The sequence below is a fragment of the Copadichromis virginalis genome, linkage group LG12, assembly GCF_057382275.1.
Source record: "Copadichromis virginalis isolate Kocher_CV1m ecotype Utaka linkage group LG12, C_Virginalis_male_GT1.1, whole genome shotgun sequence".
Lineage (NCBI taxonomy): Eukaryota > Metazoa > Chordata > Actinopteri > Cichliformes > Cichlidae > Copadichromis > Copadichromis virginalis.
In genome coordinates, this window is record NC_140629.1 from 6,751,215 (window position 1) to 6,770,123 (window position 18,909).

General features: G+C 43.6%; 1 protein-coding gene across 4 annotated transcripts in view; it reads left to right on the forward strand.

The window, feature by feature from the left end:
• Positions 1-7,094, forward strand: part of tet3 (tet methylcytosine dioxygenase 3) — a 49,521-nt gene extending 42,427 nt beyond the window's left edge. For all 4 annotated transcript variants that reach the window (XM_085474511.1, XM_085474510.1, XM_085474508.1 and 1 more), the window contains one exon: positions 2-7,094. In XM_085474511.1, coding sequence (XP_085330637.1) covers positions 2-1,800 — 1,799 coding nt within the window. In that variant the 3' untranslated portion in view covers positions 1,801-7,094. The remainder of the gene's footprint in view (position 1) is intronic.
• Positions 7,095-18,909: the final 11,815 nt, after the last annotated feature.

An 18,909-nucleotide genomic window follows, 5' to 3' on the forward strand; every position in this document is an offset into this window, starting at 1 on the left:
GCAATTATAAAACAAGAGGTGAAGCCCAACATCAAAAAGGAACCCTTAAACGGATCGATAGATGGATATTCTGTGCAAGCAGTAGACCCAGTAAATCCCATGTATACAAACCCCGTCTTCTATGCAAGGGGAGGCCTCCCCACAACTGGCCAGCCCTCTGCACCTGATACAGTAAATGGTTTCCACACCAGTTTGCCCCCAATGGATTATGCCTACTACAGGTGCTCACCCAATACACTTTTCCCCCCTGTACTGAGGACCTATGAGGGTCGAAATGGCTCTTCGCCCAGAGCTGGCTGTAAAGCTGTCCAGGTAGATCAGAAGCCTGACATTCAAAACTTTCAGTCCAGGGTGGCTCTTTCCTGCTCCAGCCAAGCAGAGCAAACCAACCAACCAAATCACACGACTTACACCCAGGCACCAGTTTATAGCCAATCCCGTCCTTCCTCTGCCTCCTCTGAGTCCTCCAACAGAGGCACGCCGGTCATCAAACAGGAGCCTATGGATGTGCCAGTCTATGAAGGCACGCTTCCGAACCAGGTCGGAGCCAACACATCAAGAAGCCCCTCGCAACCTGTGACCTGGCCTGGGCACAAGCTTAATGGAAGTTTTATTCCCACCACTTGGGATGCCCATCAGAAGCATAAACAAAGTTCCGAGGCCTCATCGGAGAAACAGCAGCAGTTTCACCAGCATCTCCAGCAGCGGCAGGCCTCTCCTTACCCGCAGCAGTGGTCATCCTTCCTTGGCTTAAACACTATGAGGGCTTCCCCTGCCCCATCACCGTCACTCCAGGTACCTCCCTCTCCATCTCCATCCCCTCAGCTAGGCACAGTGGTCCAAGGTAACATACATCAATCTTCCCCACGCCCTGGCACTCCACGCCCAAGCACCCCTCACCCAGTAACCCCACAGCCCGGTGTCTCTCACGCAGGCCCACTTACACCACGGCCAAGTACCCCACATCCAGGCACCCCCAGGCACTGGGCGAGCCCCGTTGCTAGCCCACAGCCGCAAACATGGGGCATGGGGCCTTATAGTCCTGGTATGAAGCACAGCAATCCTGCAGGGGCCTATCCCGACAAGATCTGGTCCAAGACTGGAGAAAGTCGGTGTTCCACTCCGGTTGGGCCCCAGGAAAAGGCCTGGAAGTCTTTTGGAGGTTCTGTGGCAAGTAACACCCCTTCCCCTGCTCCAGAGGGTCGCCTCTTCCCCGATGCCCTGCAGCAATCAGATCAGGCCTGCTACACGCCCAGCCGAGCAGAGAGCGACGTCGAGAGCACCAAGAATTGCGAAGAGGACGTGGATGAGGTCTGGTCTGATAGTGAGCACAACTTCCTGGACCCTTACATAGGCGGGGTAGCAGTGGCACCAGCCCACGGCTCCATCCTAATCGAATGTGCTCGTCGGGAACTACATGCTACCACTCCACTCAAAAAGCCTGACCGCTCCCACCCCTCCCGCATCTCCCTGGTCTTCTACCAGCACAAGAACCTCAACCAGCCCATGCATGGCCTGGCTCTTTGGGAGGCCAAAATGAAGCTGCTGGCAGAGCGAGCACTGCAGAGGCAGCAGGAAGCAGCTCTCCTTGGCCTCTCCCAGGAGGATATCAAGACACTCGGGAAGAAACGCAAGTGGGGCGCTACGGCGGCAGGCGCTAGTCCAGGACCTGGACAATCTAAAGACAAGAAGGAGGGGCCGGTGACGCGGTTATCCCCCTCGTTCTACACCACCTCTACGGTTACTGTGTCTCCCTATGCCTCCACCGTCGTCACGGGGCCCTACAGCCACTTTGTGTGAGGACACATAGACACAGAGTGACTGATAGCTACAGAGTGGTGCAGTGGAGGGCTGGAGAGAGAGCACTGAGCAGAATCAATGTCTCTCAGCCGTCCCGCAGTCTGGCATCCCTCCATCCTGCCTCCCTCTACAGTCCACTTGGAGGAGGGGGACATTTTTATTGTTTTTTACCTCATGTCAGGCAGTGGTTTGGGCTTCAGACACACTGCCTGTGGTGCTCTTCCTCTCTTTTCCCCGGAGAGGAACTCCATTGCTTTTTCTTGTTTATAGAATTTTAATGATTCTAATTATTGCTATTATTATCAATATTATTATGATTGTTACTGTCAATGTTGTTATTACAGGTATTATTATGATGAAGACTTGTTTTTTTTTATTATTGCTCTTTTCATTAATGTTATTATTAATAAGGTGACCTGTTTTGTTTTGTTTTTATATTTTTGTTAAATCAATCAGTCTGAGTTTGACAGACTTGGACACTTGCTTTTTCCATGTTTGGAAAACATGCACCCTTCCCCCCCACTTGACTTTGTTCTTATCAATCTTAAAGCTGTACTTAGATAAGGAGGAGCCATTATCTCCCTGATACGGCAGAAAAATCAACAATATAGTCACCACAATCATTTCTTTTAGTTTATAAAGCCATTTCTGGGCCTTTTTAAAGAATAATCACAATAATCACCATTATGAAGATCCTGATCAAAAGCATTGATTTTTAATGAATCAGTACCAGCATCACCACTGTCAAATACGCCACTGACAGTATGTTTTTTCATTATAGCAAACAACCATCTACACAAATATTACAAAAGATAAGAGTAAGGAGGGAAATCACCAAAGCCCTTTTGCTCCAGGCACCTAGAAAAAGCGCAGCGATTGGTTTCAAGTGTCATGCTGAAGGAAGAAAATGGTCCCCGGGCTCAGAATAACTCTTAACCATTACTGCGAGAAACCTTTGCAGCTTGCCTTGTCGTGATGATGAGATGATGCGCTCCTCCTACTCTCCCTTCTAGCTTCTGACTGGTGCTCAGCTTCCTGCTCTGATCGATTTCCATTCCGCTACTCTTCATGGCACTCGATGCTGTATTTAGGTGCTCTAACTCAAATTTGGCTCAAGTAGTATTTGCAACTAAAAAGTTTGTGTTTCGGCCCAGGTGGGATACCAGAACACTGGGATTTACTGCTTTTAACACAAAGGTGCAGAACTTGTGTCGTGCTAGGGAAAGGTCCTAACGAGTTATCTCACAGAAGCTTTCCTGTGCTCTGTGCGGAGAACTGAAGTTCTCACACCCGGTGCTCCACAGAGGCCAAAACAAGCGATACTACTTGTGTAAGCCATTTAACCCAGATCTGCTATTCCCACAGGTGGCACTCTTTTATCTTCCTATAACATTCAAGTAGGAGTGAGCACTTCCCAGTGTAAACTCTAGAGGGCAGCGTCGACTGCTGTTTCAAAGTGGTGTGTACAAACAAACCTATAAGCACTTGGGATTCATTTAGATGGCAGCCTTGTCTCATTGTTGCTTTAACCATCCATGGCCACTAGAGGGGGCTATCCACCCTGCTCGCTGACCATAGATTGGACTTGATAAAACAGCTGAAGGCAAAGCTGACATTAAAAATGTGCCACAGATGTGAACCGGAAACCCATCGTGGGTTGGAGCAGCAGGAAACAGTGTTGGGACAGCAGTGCTTTTGGTGCTCACACACACACTCTGGTGCTCTCCTATTACACTTGATTTACTGTGAAGGGCCCACTCCTTTCTCTGCATGGTGCTGTCATCTTTGAGCAGAGTGAGGCGTGTCCTTCTGCAGGCACCTTGTCACCGCAGAGCCAGCCAATCAAAATGGCCACCGTGTGGTTCAGCTCCACATTGGGCTCAAAAACTGGTTTCCTTTAGAGGAGTTATTATTTTATTTTATTTTTTGCAGTTTGTTGTGGCATGTAGTGATTTTTGTCTCAAACAAAAAGAAAAGTACACTGTACAGGGCAGAGAAAGCACAGTCATTCACTGCATTTCTTGGTAACCCATTTAGCAGTGCTTTTCACAGAGAAAATAGTACTGAGAGATAAAAGGGAAACCGTAGAAAATTTCTGTAGCTTCCAGGGTTTGGCGCCGAACGTGAGCGCAACAGATCGATGAATCTCTCACTTTGCGTGCGTGTGAGTCTGAAAAGAGCCAAAGAGAGAGACTATTTGATAGCCTGGTGAGAGTCCTGTAAATCGCTCGTTTTTGTTTTCCTTTGTGGTCACATGGTTCACCTGCAACATGTGTCAGAAATGAAAATGAGAGACTGCTGATGCAAGCCGACTCCCAGCTGCTGGGCGGTCGTTTGGGCCAAGGCCCTGGTCATCTGTGAAAGACCCTGTTACCTCTCCCGATTTTCTCCAGCTCTCTACCTCACGCTGTAGAGACACTGGTCACAATCACGACTTGCTACTGAGGGCAGAGAATCATGCATGTCCCTTTGTGTGCTCTAGATCTCCACACTCATTTTAACCTCCTTTTTTTTTTTTACTCTTATTTATTACTACATGGTGATAATGATAATGATTGTCTTTGATGTTATTGTTTTTTTTCATCATTTTTTATATAGCTAATACAAATTGTACATAAAGAAGAAAAGATTTATAAAAGCACTTTTAATCTTGATTTTAATGACACAGAAAGAGCCGATTATTGACAACTTGAAGCTTCTTTTTTTTTAAATTTCCTCAAGAGAGAGATAAAAAATGTAAATATCAAACTATTTAGGTAAGATTATTTAACTTGTGAGGAAAGTAACAAAACCACAAATGACATGGGGGTATTTTTGAAGTCTCTGACAGCCCTGAACATCAGTAAACAACACTTGGCCCCAATGTGTTGTGTGCAAATCTGTGCTTAGTCACTCTGCTGTTTTTGCTTTCCTAATACTGTACCCCCTGTCGGCATGCGACTGACAGAGCCCCAGAAATTTCTGAAAACGATTTAGTCAGCCCAATTCTGTAACATGAAACCACACTCAGCTGACTCACTGGCAACAGTAAAGCGAAAATAAGAGATCCCCCGTGTTGCAGTTGTGCTAATGTATGAATTTAGAGTTTTAGCTTGACAGCTTTCAGTTGTTGTTATTTTCAATTTTGTTGACATTCTCAAACTCTGTGACAGATTCATGACAGCATCGTATTTTAAAAAAAACCCCAAACAAATGCCAAAATCTGAATAATGTGATTCCCACATTCCCACGAGCGTGATAAGAGTTACCTCTTGGCTAGTTTACTAGCTTGACTTAAGCAGCTGATTAGCTTAGCTTAGCATATTGGCTGAAAACATGGGGAAACAGCTAGCCTAACTAAAATCAAACTGCCAGCACTTTAAACCTCTTTAACACACGTTAAGTAAGGTTTGTCAACACCATTGTCACATTGGTTTTACAGGGGGTTACATCCCAGGCTAACAAGACCACCAGCAGATATTTCATAAAAAATAAAAAAGAATCACTGCTTCCAGCCTGGAAACAGTCTGGTACAAAGTCCTCTGAAAAGAAAAAAAAATAACAAAAAGGAAACAGAGAAAACAGAGTGAGCTTTAAAGCTGCTGGCGGGCAGATTTTGTTACCTATGTTGCTTCCTGTGTGCCCGGTCTTTATGCTGATCTCAGCTGTCTGATAGCTGCGGCTTCATATTTATCATACAGACGTTAGAACAGTACAGAGTTTTTCTTCTGAGTGTCAACAGGAGAGAGAATGGGAAGTTTTTCAATGACGAACTATTATTTACTATCAAACACCCCCCCTATAACTATACTGACTGCCACGGAGCCAGTCTGAGGTGAAACATTGGGCGACGCTTTAATGAGTTACTGCCCAGCAGTCTTTGTCAGTTGTGTTACCACCGCCCTGCTTGCTTAGATGTGTCATCATTATTATTCGCTTCAGCTTTTGTAATAGCCAAGTATGCACGTGGCAGAAAAATCACAGCTCCCCCGCGGAAGACTGCAGATCTTTCATTTGCCATGATAATTAGGTGACCCACGCCATGTCTAACAGTAGTTTGATAGTGCAGTAACAAGACCCATTTTACGTATTGAGCTTAAGACTTGCCCATATATTAGTCACACACACACACACACACACACACACACACACACACACACACACACACGCACACACACACAACACAAACAATTACCGAAACAACAAAAGGGTGCTGAGGATATGGTGCATATGATATCTTGGTGACTTTGTACATTTCTAAATGCTTCATAACTTTGGTGGATGGTTCTCATGAGAGGCACCACCTCCCAAGCGGACAAGTACTGAGATCCTGGGGGGTGAGTCGGTTCAGTCGGTGCTATGATGCTATACCTTAAAAATTCACTGTGTTAAAAAAAATACAAAAAAGGAAAAAAAAGCGAGGGATAAATAATTACCACAAATATTTTTCTGAGCTCTTCGAATGTCAAGAGAACTATACTTTTGATTAAAGCAGTTTCACAGGAAGGGAAGCTGCCCTGGTGCTGACTTTATGAAAAGTCTTTTGTTACAACGCTACAAATTTACATCTCTTTTTGAGGGCAGGTGGTGCACTCAAACTGTTGATTACATTCTCTATTAATCTTCATTCCATACTGTACTTGAATTCATTTAAAATAGGACGAGATATAGAATCATATTATATGAAGACTGTTAGCTGGGTTTTACATTTGGTACTGTGCAAGTACCAGAGGCTATTCAAATGATCTTTTGAGTATGTTGTACATGTTCATGTTAACTGAATGCTAAGATATTTGAACGACACAAAAAAAAAAAAAAATTGCGTACTGCCTCCCTGTTCCTCTCCCAAGTGATGCACTTCCTTTACTCACTCCCTCTCTTTCTTCTAAATTTTGTATAGTTTTTGACACACATAGATAAACACACATAGATTTGCATCTAACTGTGTATGGCCCACAGTCCTAATTTAACGAACACTTGAAATTTGGGATAGAGACTTGGACCCTGACCCATAAAATTAAATAAAAGGAAAAGAAAGAAAAAGAAAGTGAACCAACACAACTGGCAGCTACATTCCGTTAAGTTTGAGGATTGTTCTTGGTTCTTTATTTTTCATGTCAAGGATGCAGTATGTAAAAAAAAAAAAAAAAGGAAAAAAAAGTGTTTTTGTTCAGTCTCTCTCTCTCTTTGTAGCTGTATGGTGTATTATGTGAATACATAGTGTATGTGGTTAAAAAAGAAAAAAAGAATAAAAAACCAACCCACAATATTGTTTTATGTTGCGCGATAAATAATAAAATTGAAGTGAAACACGTGTTCTTCTTAGTGACTTCATTTCTTGGTCAAGTTGTATTTGATTCTGTTTCCAAGTGCAGTGAGGATCACTGAGTCCTGGCCTCTGTTTTGATCAGCCTGCTCAGTGAAGGCTCATCTCATCCACTCCAATCCAATTCAACTTTATTTATATAGCACTTTAAAACAACAAAGTTGACCAGAGTGCTCATGGATCTAAGCACTCCATGGATCATGGATCTAAAAAGGGAAAATTGTAAATATTCAGTGTGTTCTAGTCTTTCAGCCATTGAAAGTGCAGCTGGGGAAAAAATGTGAGGGCATCATAGAGTGGACAAGGGTTAAGAGAGAAAATGGTAACCATTTTCTTTCAATTCAATAAAAACATATTGGCTAGGTTCTCAAAAAATGTCTTTGTGGGGGTGAGAATAGTCCTGCTTTTGAGGGGTCCAAGGCAGCTTTTTTCAGCTTATATTGGTATGTCTGGTCTCCTTTTGTGCATTAACGCCTCTATAACTTCAGACCAATGAATTGAAAGGTTTACATGTTTTTTTTCAAGGCTGTAATTTTTTTCTAATGGTGCCCTATGAGAGTCGTACAGCCGGGCAGGGGGGAGAACACGTCTGCAAAACCCTGCAGCAACAGCCGCTCTCTGGGCCTGTGTGAGATGGTTATCACAATGGAAGGAGGCGGGAATTGTGGAATTTGGCCCTTGCAACTTGGTGAGTCACTTTTGGCTGGAAGCACTTTGTATCCTAGTGAAAATTGCTTGAGTCTAGCCCCTCTGTTGTGCAGGCACTGTTGATGTTCCTGTGCCTGGAGCAAATTTTCTCATGAAAAGGTACTTTTGGGATGGCTGGCTGGTAAACCAGCTGACAATCCAGGCAGTACGCGCACCGTCGGCGCACATCCGCTCAGATGCAAGACCAATAAAATCAGGCCATTATTCGCTCCAGAGTTTTATCAGTACCCTCATGCAATGCCATTGGATTATAATGGCAGGGCAGAGTTCATCAGGCTAATTCCCTCCACCTGGACCTCAGCCTCTCTGACACTGCCCCTCAAGCCCGATGCACCACCCCTCCTCTGCAGTGGAGCCAATGACCACACCTCCCTGCCACAAATTAATTTATCATTGAGCCACAAGTGGGGTCTTTAGCTCAAACAACACATTTGTTTTGCATTCAAACACAGAAGCTTGAAATGTTGTTTATTTTAAGGATGGTTTGCTTCCAGTCCTGGCATTACTGTCCGAATCCAAATGCAATGGCCTGAAGAAAGTCTTTAGCATTGTTGCAACTTTCCTTTGTCACAACCCAGTGGATCTGGGTTCGGAATACAATGACCTTGAACCTGCAGGTGACCACACCACCTCCTGGCATCCTGCAAGAAAACAATCATATTCTTTAGAATACCAACTTATTTGCTTTCTTAAAACATTTTTTCTTGCATTTGCTATAGAACAGATCTCAAGATAGACAAGCTAGCTGCAATATTACACTAATACCAAAAAACACTGCAAATTTCATATAAACAATTATGCTGTCCATCCATCCACCCATCCATTCAGTGTCTTCAGGGGAAAATGGGAGTGATAAGATTTAAAGTACACGGAGTGGAGGCTGACTGGTAGGGATGGGTATTGAAAAGATTTTCACGATTCCGATTTCATTTTCGATTCTGTTTAACGATATAATACTTTATTGATTCTCTCATCGATTCTTATTTTTTAAAAAGGAGAACACTAAGGTCGATTAGCTTAGAACTTTGTTTTATATCTTCTCTTTAAACAAGATAGAAATTTAGGAGTAACATTGCCTTACAAACCCAACAGTGAGATCTTAAGAAATCAATGGGTCACAGGGTCCCCACGAAAAAAAATGTAAATGTAAAATAATAAAATAAATATTCTTCTGCAGCAATAACAAAGTATAACATAAATTATTCTGTAGCAATTCCACAAGAATATCCAGTAATGTCCCTGCCTACAATTAAACACATTCACTTATCGTAAATCGGGGGCATCTGCTGTGGCAAATAGGTGCAAGCCTTTTACCATAAACTCAGTCACTGCTCGGTGACATTCGTCTATCCTGGCCTGAAAGGAGACGCTACCGGTAGACTGCAGCGAGAACTGCCAGCATCTGAGCCAGACTCTGTCTGTCTCTCTCATCATGGTCACCTCAATGCACAGTAATGGCAGGTTTTGTAATAAGGCAGATCGCGCTAACATAATATGCACTGTTAGTTGATTATTTACCTGCCACATTAACGGGAGAGGACGTGCAAACGTTACCGCTGCTGCTGGGTTGAGATTCACTTGTCCGGAGCGGAATCAAAAACATGACATTCATTTAAGGTCGTCGCGTGTTTTGTGAGCAAATGCTTTTTCATATTCGTAGTTTTTCCTCCCTTAAATGAAATATCTACTTTGCAAGTATTGCAAGTTGCCCTGTATGGAACTCCAAAGTGTTCAAAATTAAATAAATAAATAGGTCATGATGAAATAAATAACAATTGAATAAATAAGACACAGATATGTAATGTGAGAATGAAATTGTGAAATAATGGAAGACATTTTGAAAAAAATGCTCATTATTGTGAAATATATAGCATTCTGCTATATAAATTTACTTATTAATTTGAAATATTATTTCATGGTCATTATTTTTCCCAATAACAGAGATTATTGCTGAGGCATTTTATTTATTTCCAGCCGTTTTTATTCCAAAATGCCCTTTTTTCAAAGTCAGTCTTTACTTCAAAATTCCCGTTTTGTCTATTTATTTCATAATGCGACTTTTCAGCAGAATGACTTTGTCTGTCAATCAAGAGAGACAGGGCGGAGCCAGTTGTGTGATTGGTTGGTCCTTTACTCAGACATTAGGTTTAATGGTGCAAGAACCGGGTTTCGATACCCATCCCTGCTGTAAAATATCGTATTTAATATTGTGTTTAATTAAAAATATTAAGTAGGCTGAACTCAATTTTTAATCAATTTGTTATTAGAACTCAATTTAAGTAAGTTACCAGTACTTTTGATGTATAAACGCTGATCAACTAAATTTATTTGAGTCGGTGGTCAACGCAATCTCCGCCGACGGAAGCAGGTGGGCCAGCAGGGCGGCGTCAGCCAGCGCAGACTTTGCTGCGGAAAACGCACGGACGCGTTCCGGCAGCCAGTCAACCGGATCATTGGCTGTTTTACCTTTTAAGGCAGCATAGAGTAGCTGTAGCAAGTGGGCAGCTCTGGGGAGAAAGCGGTTGTAAAAATGTATCATCCCCAAGAACTCCTGCAACGCTTTAACCGACGTGGGACGCGGGAAAGCCGAAACGGCCTGGACTCTGTCGGGCAACGGAACCACACCTTCAGCGGAAATGCGGTGCCCGAGGAAATCCAGAACAGGCAACCCAAACTGGCACTTGGAAGGGTTGATGATCAGGCTGTGCACTGCCAAACGCTGGAAAACCTGGCGCAGATGGGACTCGTGCTGGCTCGCTGAGCAGCTGGCCACCAATATATCGTCCAGATAAACAAAAACGAACGGCAGCCCACGCAAAACGGAGTCCATCAGCCGCTGAAAGGTCTGAGCGGTACCTTTCAGGCCAAATGGCATGCACAAAAACTCGAACAAGCCGAAGGGGGTAATGACAGCGGTTTTAGGAACGTCTTCGGCACGCACGGGAACCTGGTGATACCCCCGCACCAAGTCAATTTCAGAAAAAATCAACGTTCCGGCGAGATTGGCAGAAAAATCCTGAATGTGGGGGATGAGGTAACGGTCATTCTCCGTGGCATTATTTAAACGGCGGAAATCTCCGCATGACTGCCACCGACCGTCCGATTTGGGCACCATGTGAAGCGGAGAGGCCCATGCACTGTCCGAACGCTGTACAATGCCAAGGCGCTCCATGGCTGCAAACTCTTCCCGAGCAACAGACAGTTTCGCGGGGTCGAGGCGGCGCGCACACGCGCACACCGGGGGCCCGACCGTGGGAATATAATGCTCAACCCCATGCTTCGTTACCGTGCTAGAGAAATTAGGGACAGACAGCGATGGAAACTCTGGCGGGTCCGTTTCCCTGGGCTGTGAAAGTGCAAGGCGGCAGGCAGCGACGCGCACTGTCGCCAAAACGCTGATGGTAGAAACAGATGCTCTTTCCACGGTGCCGGCGTGTAGCAATCCCTGCCATCAGCAAGGGGGCGGATGCTCCGGGGGAGGCAGGTGGAGGCGTGGAAGGTGCCGCCGGCGTGTCCGTAGCCAGGGCGTGAACGTCGAAAGTGCGGCTAGCCAGGAGAATGCAATCCGCTTCTTCAACCGGGGAGCGATAATCCTTCGCAGGCAGAAGCGGAGAGTTCGCGAGGACAGCTCTCACGGCGGCCGGTAGTTGGCGGAGGAAATGGTGAGCGAAGAGGAAACCACCGTCATCCTGCCCGAGCAACTATAGCATGTTCTCCATGAGCTCGAGCGCGGTACCGCCACCCAAGCCTGACAGGTTGAGGAGCTTTTCGGCTCGTTCAGCGTCGGAGAGGGCATAGCGCCGAAGAAGCAGCTCTTTGAGGGAGGCGTATTTCCCTTGGGCGGGTGGGTCCCAGAGGAGCGCCATCGCGCGACGGGTGGCCAGCGGGTCGAGCGAGGCCACCACATGGTGATACTTCGTGTCGTCAGCTGAGATGCCGCGAAGGGCGAACTGAGCCTCCACGTGTACAAACCATGACGGATATATATATATATGTGTGTATGTTTATCCTGAGTAGCAAAACACAGCAGGGGGTTGAAAACGATATGCCAGGAGTTAGCTGTGCTCGTTGGCTCTATCGAGCCTTGACCTCCCGATCAGCTATCGCACTGGTGGATAACAGAGCTCTCTAAAAACATCGAAGCACTTTTGCAAATATGTGATATTTTGATAAATTAAGTAGATATTTGAGCATTGCACAGCTACATTCTCGCCTGAAATATCTTAAAAGTTTATTTTGTGAATCAGAACGGGTTGGAGCCTGTGTATGCTACTTGTGGACTTGTGATATGGAGACCAAGTACTGTTCCAATTGAAAGTACACATGAAGCAGAGAACGAGAAAAATTCCGGGATGTGTTTTTGCTCCTCCGGTTTTATGGCGCATGTATCGGTGGTGACTTGTGTGGACTTGGTACAGCTAAATATCCCAGAATGCATTTAATCCAAAACTCAAATGTGGCAATGGCTACTTTTTCTGCGTCACAAAATAAACTCTAAAGATATTTTCAGGTTATTTTCAGATTACATATTTGCAATTTTTTAATGCTTTGTGGCAGCTTTTGAACATCTGTGGCATCTATTAATGTCAAATCTAGCCTTTCTTTAACAACATAAGCAAACTGCTTTTATATTTAACGACTTTTCTGTTTAATTACATTTTAAATAATAATAACAATAACAATAGTATTTATTTTGTTAAAAAAATGTGTTTAAAAACAAGTTGTGTGGTGAAAGCTATAATCCAGATTAGTGGCCTGTTAAATGGTTAAAGTCTAGGTTGGCTTTGTACTTGAGAATAAAGTAATATAGGTTGTCCTTCTAAATAATCAAGTTAAATTCCACAGTTGAATCATAAGAAACATTATACTTACATATAAACCCTGCCATATGTTAGATCTGGTCATTTTGCTTATTAGAAACTTTATATATTGGAAGTTAACTTTTAACAAGCATGTAATGATTATATTTAAATTAGGTGGTCTTTTCTTAAACACATATCTCTTCAGGCATAAACTGACAGTGCCAATACTACACATTCAGACACAGTAGTAGATGGTGTTTTTAATACTATATGTGTTAGTCTAATTTGGTTGTATGGGGTCTACATGGACCTTCTGTGTTGTAAGTTATAGTGATTACACAGCCATTAAGGATCAAATCAGCTTCTAAAAAATTTTCTGTTTTTTCTCCCTCTGCTTGCTTCTTACTGTCTTTGAGGCTCGGGACCAGCACTCCTGTTGTTGGACAGAAAGACATCAGTAAGTATTTTGGTTTTCCAATATATTAGCAACTGTCAGTAACATTTATATTAATCAGGCTGAACTTTAATCATACTTTAGATCAGCCTGTTTTACTTATTTTTTTTATTTGTGCTTTGGTTTGGGGAAGTTGTTTCTTCACTGATCTTTTCCTGTCTTCTGTTATTAGACTTGAGATAAGACTGCACTATGCTGTTGCTGGTGACTCCAGTTATTTCTACAAGACATGCTGTGTAAGTAAACAAACAACAGTTTGGTCTGAAATCTTTGAAAGATCACATCCCCCAAACTTAGTTTAGAGGGTCTACACTGTATATAGTCTGCAAATTTTCTAACAGCAAAATTTGTTTTGTGCCCAAATCATTTTACACATCATTAGAATAAAAGTTATTGGCCATGTTTGCATAGCCCTTTTTAAAATGATGCTTTCATGACATTATTGTGTGTTGGGTGGTGGTCAGGGCTATCCAGACTGACAATTGGGACATTCAATGTCACCTCTCCGTTGGGGAGGGGGCCTGAGATTGTCTAAATTGGAGTCTGTTTTATACCAAATGCAGAAAAAATGTTTTAAGAAAGCAATTAAGTTCATGTTCCAAAAAATATGATTGTTTGCTTGCAGGACACCAGGAGAGATGAGTCCTCCGTCACAGATGGTGTGGTCAGTGAAGATGGTCGCCTGCAGGTTCAAGCTCATTGCATCTCCAACCCACATCCACTGCCACTGTACTTAAGGGAAGTTAAAGACTTTCTTTTGCACTTACATTTGGATCACCTCGATCCATGATAGTCATTCAGGCAGTAATGCCTGGACTGGAAACAAGCATCCTTAAAATATTACAACATTCCAGCTCCTGTGTTGGAATGAAAAACAAATGTGTTGTTTAAATGAGATACTGCAACTTATTTTCAGAATAATTAATAATAATTAATCATTAATAATAATTAATAATATTCTAATTAAGAATAATTAAATCTGAGACTTTGTTTCATTGTAAGATTATAACAGTGATGGCAATATAATTGTTTGTTGTTCAGCAGAACAGTGTCCAGTATGTTGGCTGTTACACTTTGTTGTGTTTGAAAATAAAAGCTGTGTGAGTGGTGGTTCAGTCCATGTTATTATTGTGTGTATGAGGGTACAGTTGTCCATTGTGGGTGTGTGTATGTCCAGTCCATGTGTTAACGTGGGTCAGATGTCAGGAGGCAGAGTTCAGGAGTCTGACAGCTGTGGGGAAGAAGCTGTTCCGGTACCTGGTGGTCTTAGTCCGGAGGCTCCTGTAGCGCCTCCCAGAGGGCAGGAGGGTGAAGAGTCCCTGTGATGGGTGACTGGGGTCTTTGATGATTTTCCCAGCCCTTTTCAGACACCGCTTCCTGTAGATGTCTTTTATGGCAGGAAGTGGTGCTCCGGCAGTTTTCACAACCCTCTGCAACGCCTTCCAGTCTGAGGCAGAGCAGTTCCTGTACCAAACTGTTATACAGTTGGTCAGGATGGTGCAGCGATAGAAGTCTGAGGACAGGTGGTTCTTCCTCAGAGTCCACAAGAAGAAGAGGCGCTGGTGAGCCTTCTTGACCAGCTTGGAGCAGTTGGTTGTCCAGATGAGATCCTCGGAGATGTGGACTCCCAGGAACTTGAAGCTGCTCACACGCTCCACAGCTGTCCCCTTAATGTGGATGGGTGGATGTGGGTCAGCATTCCTCCTGTAGTCCACGATGAGCTCCTTGGTCTTCTCGGTGTTAAGCAGCAGGTTGTTCCTGTCCCACCACTCAGCCAGACGATCCACCTCCTCCCTGTAGGCGGCCTCATTGTTGTCACTGATGAGGCCAATCACCGTGGTGTCATCTGCAAACTTAATGATGGTGTTGGAACCATCAGCAGGTCTGCAGTCGTGGGTGAAGAGGGAGTAGAGGAAAGGGCTCATCACACAGCCTTGTGGTACACCGGTGTTCATTGTGATTGTAGATGAGCATCGGTTATCCAGCCGGACATGTTGGGGGCGGTTGGTCAGGAAGTCCATTAACCATTTGCAGATGAGGGAACTGATGCCCAGGTCTGTCAGTTTCCTGATGAGTTGTGAGGGGTGGATTGTATTGACTGCTGAACTGAAGTCTATAAACAGCATTCTGGCGTAGGTGTTGTTGTTGTCCAGGTGTGAGAGGACAGAGTGCAGTGCGATGGAGACTGCATCCTCTGTGCTCCTGTTCTGGCGGTATGCGAATTGGTGGGGGTCCAGGGTGGGGGGGAGACAGGATTTGAAGTGATTGGTGATTGGTCAACCAATTAAAAAAAAAAAAAATCAACATGTGGTATTTGGTTGTTTAGGAAGAGGGGAAAGTTTTGGGAGTGACAGTAATGGCAGCGAGACAGAGCGAGCGAGTGAGAGAGAGAGTTTTTAGATGTGGGAGATTTGTGACGTTTAGTGTGGCGTGTATACTTGTCACACAGTGGAAAATTGTGTTTTTATATTTTGTTTTGGATCAGACTGTGTTGGTACATAGTGTCGATTTTATTTGCATGATTTTATTGTAATAGTGATATTGCATGTTTGTTTATTGATATTCCTATTGCATGATTTTATCCCCATATTTATAGTGTGTGTTTAGTGTTGATTGAACAATATGCTTTTTTTTATTCCACTGTGGATTAAGCGGACAATTGTAGGCACCTGTGAGGTGGGGGCGTTCCCCGAGGTGGCCTATCAGCCGCCAAACTGACTTAAGGGAGATAGTGAGCGCAAAGACTGAAAGAGAGACACACGAAAAGTGAAGAGCTGGAAACAAAACGTGTGCAAGCCAGCATATGAAAAGAAGGACCTCCGGCCTGACTGTGGGGCGCCACGAGACATTCGGCGATCGGCCAGCATAACCCGGCGATCCAGTCCCGACGGACAGAATAGCGACCGTGGGAGGCGACGCGTGAAATCCACAGTAGGGCAGGGGTACGCCTCTGCCTGCATCTGTGAGTATCGCTTTCCCACTGTTGGGCGCTAGGCGTAGCTTTGCCGGGGAAGGGTAACAGCGGCTGCGCCGACAACGTTGCTGGCCCGTGTCTGTTGTTTCAGGGCGGAGCTACGAGGGAGGCCGTGCGCGGGTGTGGAGAGTGGCTGGACTGCACGATCGCGCACAGTCAGGTGGAGATAGGAGCCTCCTCCCTGGTCTTCTGCTGGCGAGATTCCCCATCCCGGAAGAGGAGTTCCTCTCCTGTCTCTTTCAGCTCAGGAGAATTTGGGGGGGGAGTTTTTAGCATAGGGAAAAACATTCATTTAGCTTTGTGTTTTTAGTGTTTAATCATTCCTGCCGGCCGGGTTTTTAGCGGGTTGTAAACACTATTTTTATTGTATACGGGGATTTTAGCTTGTATTTGGGGTTCTGACCGTGTTTTATCCTGAAAATAAATGGTGTGTTTGAAGCCAGCTAAATTTCTGTGCTCTGAGCGCTGACCCACTCACTCCCCTTTCTGCTTGTATGTATACAGACGTGGTGGTGAAGATTTAGGTCCACCAGTTTAGCGGCTACATAATTAGTGTGTTGTGTTGTCTTGTGTAGTCGTTCTGTTGTGTAGTCGTTTTGTTTTGTGTGTCAGTGAGGGCACTAATGAATGTCACAAAGGCACATTTGCAATGTAAACACTCTCACTAAGTAGAAAACCAGTGGAGTGATACATCTCCTGTTGTCAAGCCTGCTGGTTTATCTTTGTGGTGTTCTCCTCTGTCTTTTGGTGGGAAAACATTTTTTTTACTGGCACACATAATTTGTGACACCTGATTGTTCTCTCATTTTAGTTTTAGTAATATTTTTAAGTTGTTGTACAAAATAAAATTAAAAAAAACCCGGCAGATGTATTGGTTGCATTTTTAGATAAATTATATTATTACAAAATGTACAATTTATATTTGCATTTCAAGTTATAAAAAATTACTCAACATGTCTGTGTGTTTTTGTACAATAAAAAAAAAAAATACTACCAGGATTTTAAGTTCTTTGTGTGATTTCAGATCAGTAATACTAATGCAGTATGTCAGTGAAAAAACAACTAAATTAAGTTGCTTGCTGAAAAGAATGATACCAAAGAAGGCAAGGGGGAAAAAATAAAAAACAATTTGAGGGTGAAATACAAACGTAAACTCTAAAGGAGTAAAAAAAAGACCGGTTGTATTTCAGACCTCAGTGGGTTAATCCAACAAATCATGAAAAAATAGATTAAATTTATGTTCACGACAGTGCAGATTTCTGACATTTTGTGTAAATTAAGCATGTAACAATGTGATTGTTTTCTAACAAAAAACAGTGTGAAACTTAAGTTAGACTTGTGTTTGTAATTGAACCGCCCCGTGTTGTGTATGTAACCCACATTTGAGTATGGCTTAGATAAAATATGCCAGAATGAGAAAAGAATCATTAATCTAAGCAGCACACTTCATTTATAATGAATAAACCATAGGTGCAGCAGTTAAGGAGTTAACTGTTCTGGTTTAGACACGTGTTACTCTAGGCCAATGAGCTGCTGAAACGTGGTACAGGCTCCGCCTGCCGCCCCTGCCTAGGAGGACACAGATTTTTCTCTTCTCTCTTTTTCGCTAGCAAACCTTCCATGAGCAAGCTAGTGAGGAAACGAGACACGGCGAATTATTGAGACAAGGTATGAAAAAGAGTAATATAAGCGGAGAGTTAGCATTCACCGTTTACTAAAACTATTTTATTGTTTGTATATTGCTAAGACGAGTAATTAGCTGGTTCTTTTTACATTGCTTAGTCGAGAAAGGTCGGGAGTTAGAGACGACGCCATTTCATCGGTCGTGCGCCATCTCGCGCTGCTCCGTCTTTCTAATTCTGAGATCGGTGAGCAAAGTATTTTACTTGTTCATTATTTATCGGTGTTTCATGAATGCCTTGCAAGTAAAATTTTCCAGTGTTTAATGATAATTGTTTAGGAATGTTCTGTAGGAAACTTTGTTCAATTTACTGAAACACAGTAGTTGAAGCGAATGTGTGAATTGTGATTTTATGAGGAACTTAATATGTCCCATGACACTGTCGTTGACAGGTCAAGTTTTTTTGTTGTTGTTTGGTTTTGTTTTTTTGTTTCTTTGGTTTGTATCTTCCTGGTGCATTCCAACGGATCCTGAAATTGATGGCGTTGAAGGACCAATTGACTTTGTTCTGTCCTGCACATCAGAGTGTGGTAGGCCAGATGCAACAAAACAGAAACACATCACGCCATTTTGTACTAGTAGTCCCCCTTCTTCACATACATCCCTCTGGACTCGCGGGTGGGTTGTTATAAGGACTTGGGTTCACGGACTCTGTACATTCCATAAATGTGAACAAAAGTGAGTGTGAGCGGTTGGAAATAACCCTCCAGCTGATTAACTGTTGCTAATTGTAATGAAATCTGTGAAAATGCAAGTAAGTGTTAACATTTATATGCAATTAAAATCCCTAACGCAGTAATCATAAAAGGGCTTACTAACAGCGACCTCGATGAAGAAGTAGCTATTTACCTGGGGAAAAACGGTTCAGTTAGCCGCCACATCCGTATAGATGATCCGCATTCTGAATTTCACAGGCAGATGATAGCTGAGTTCAATCATGCCAGTGCAATGGATACTTTGAATCCCCTTTTGCCACAGACTATCCAAAGTTCTGCTCAGCCTGAAGTCACGTTTGAGATTAGGAGTTTAACTGAGGTGTATGCAGCAAATGCAAGGAATGTCACCAGAGCATACATGAGACAACTGTCTGAAATGGCCAATCTTAGTGGCCACTCGCTAGAAAACATGCCCAAAGAGGGGCTAGCTAACTTAAACGCGCCCCCTCTATCCTCTCAGCCTACAGTT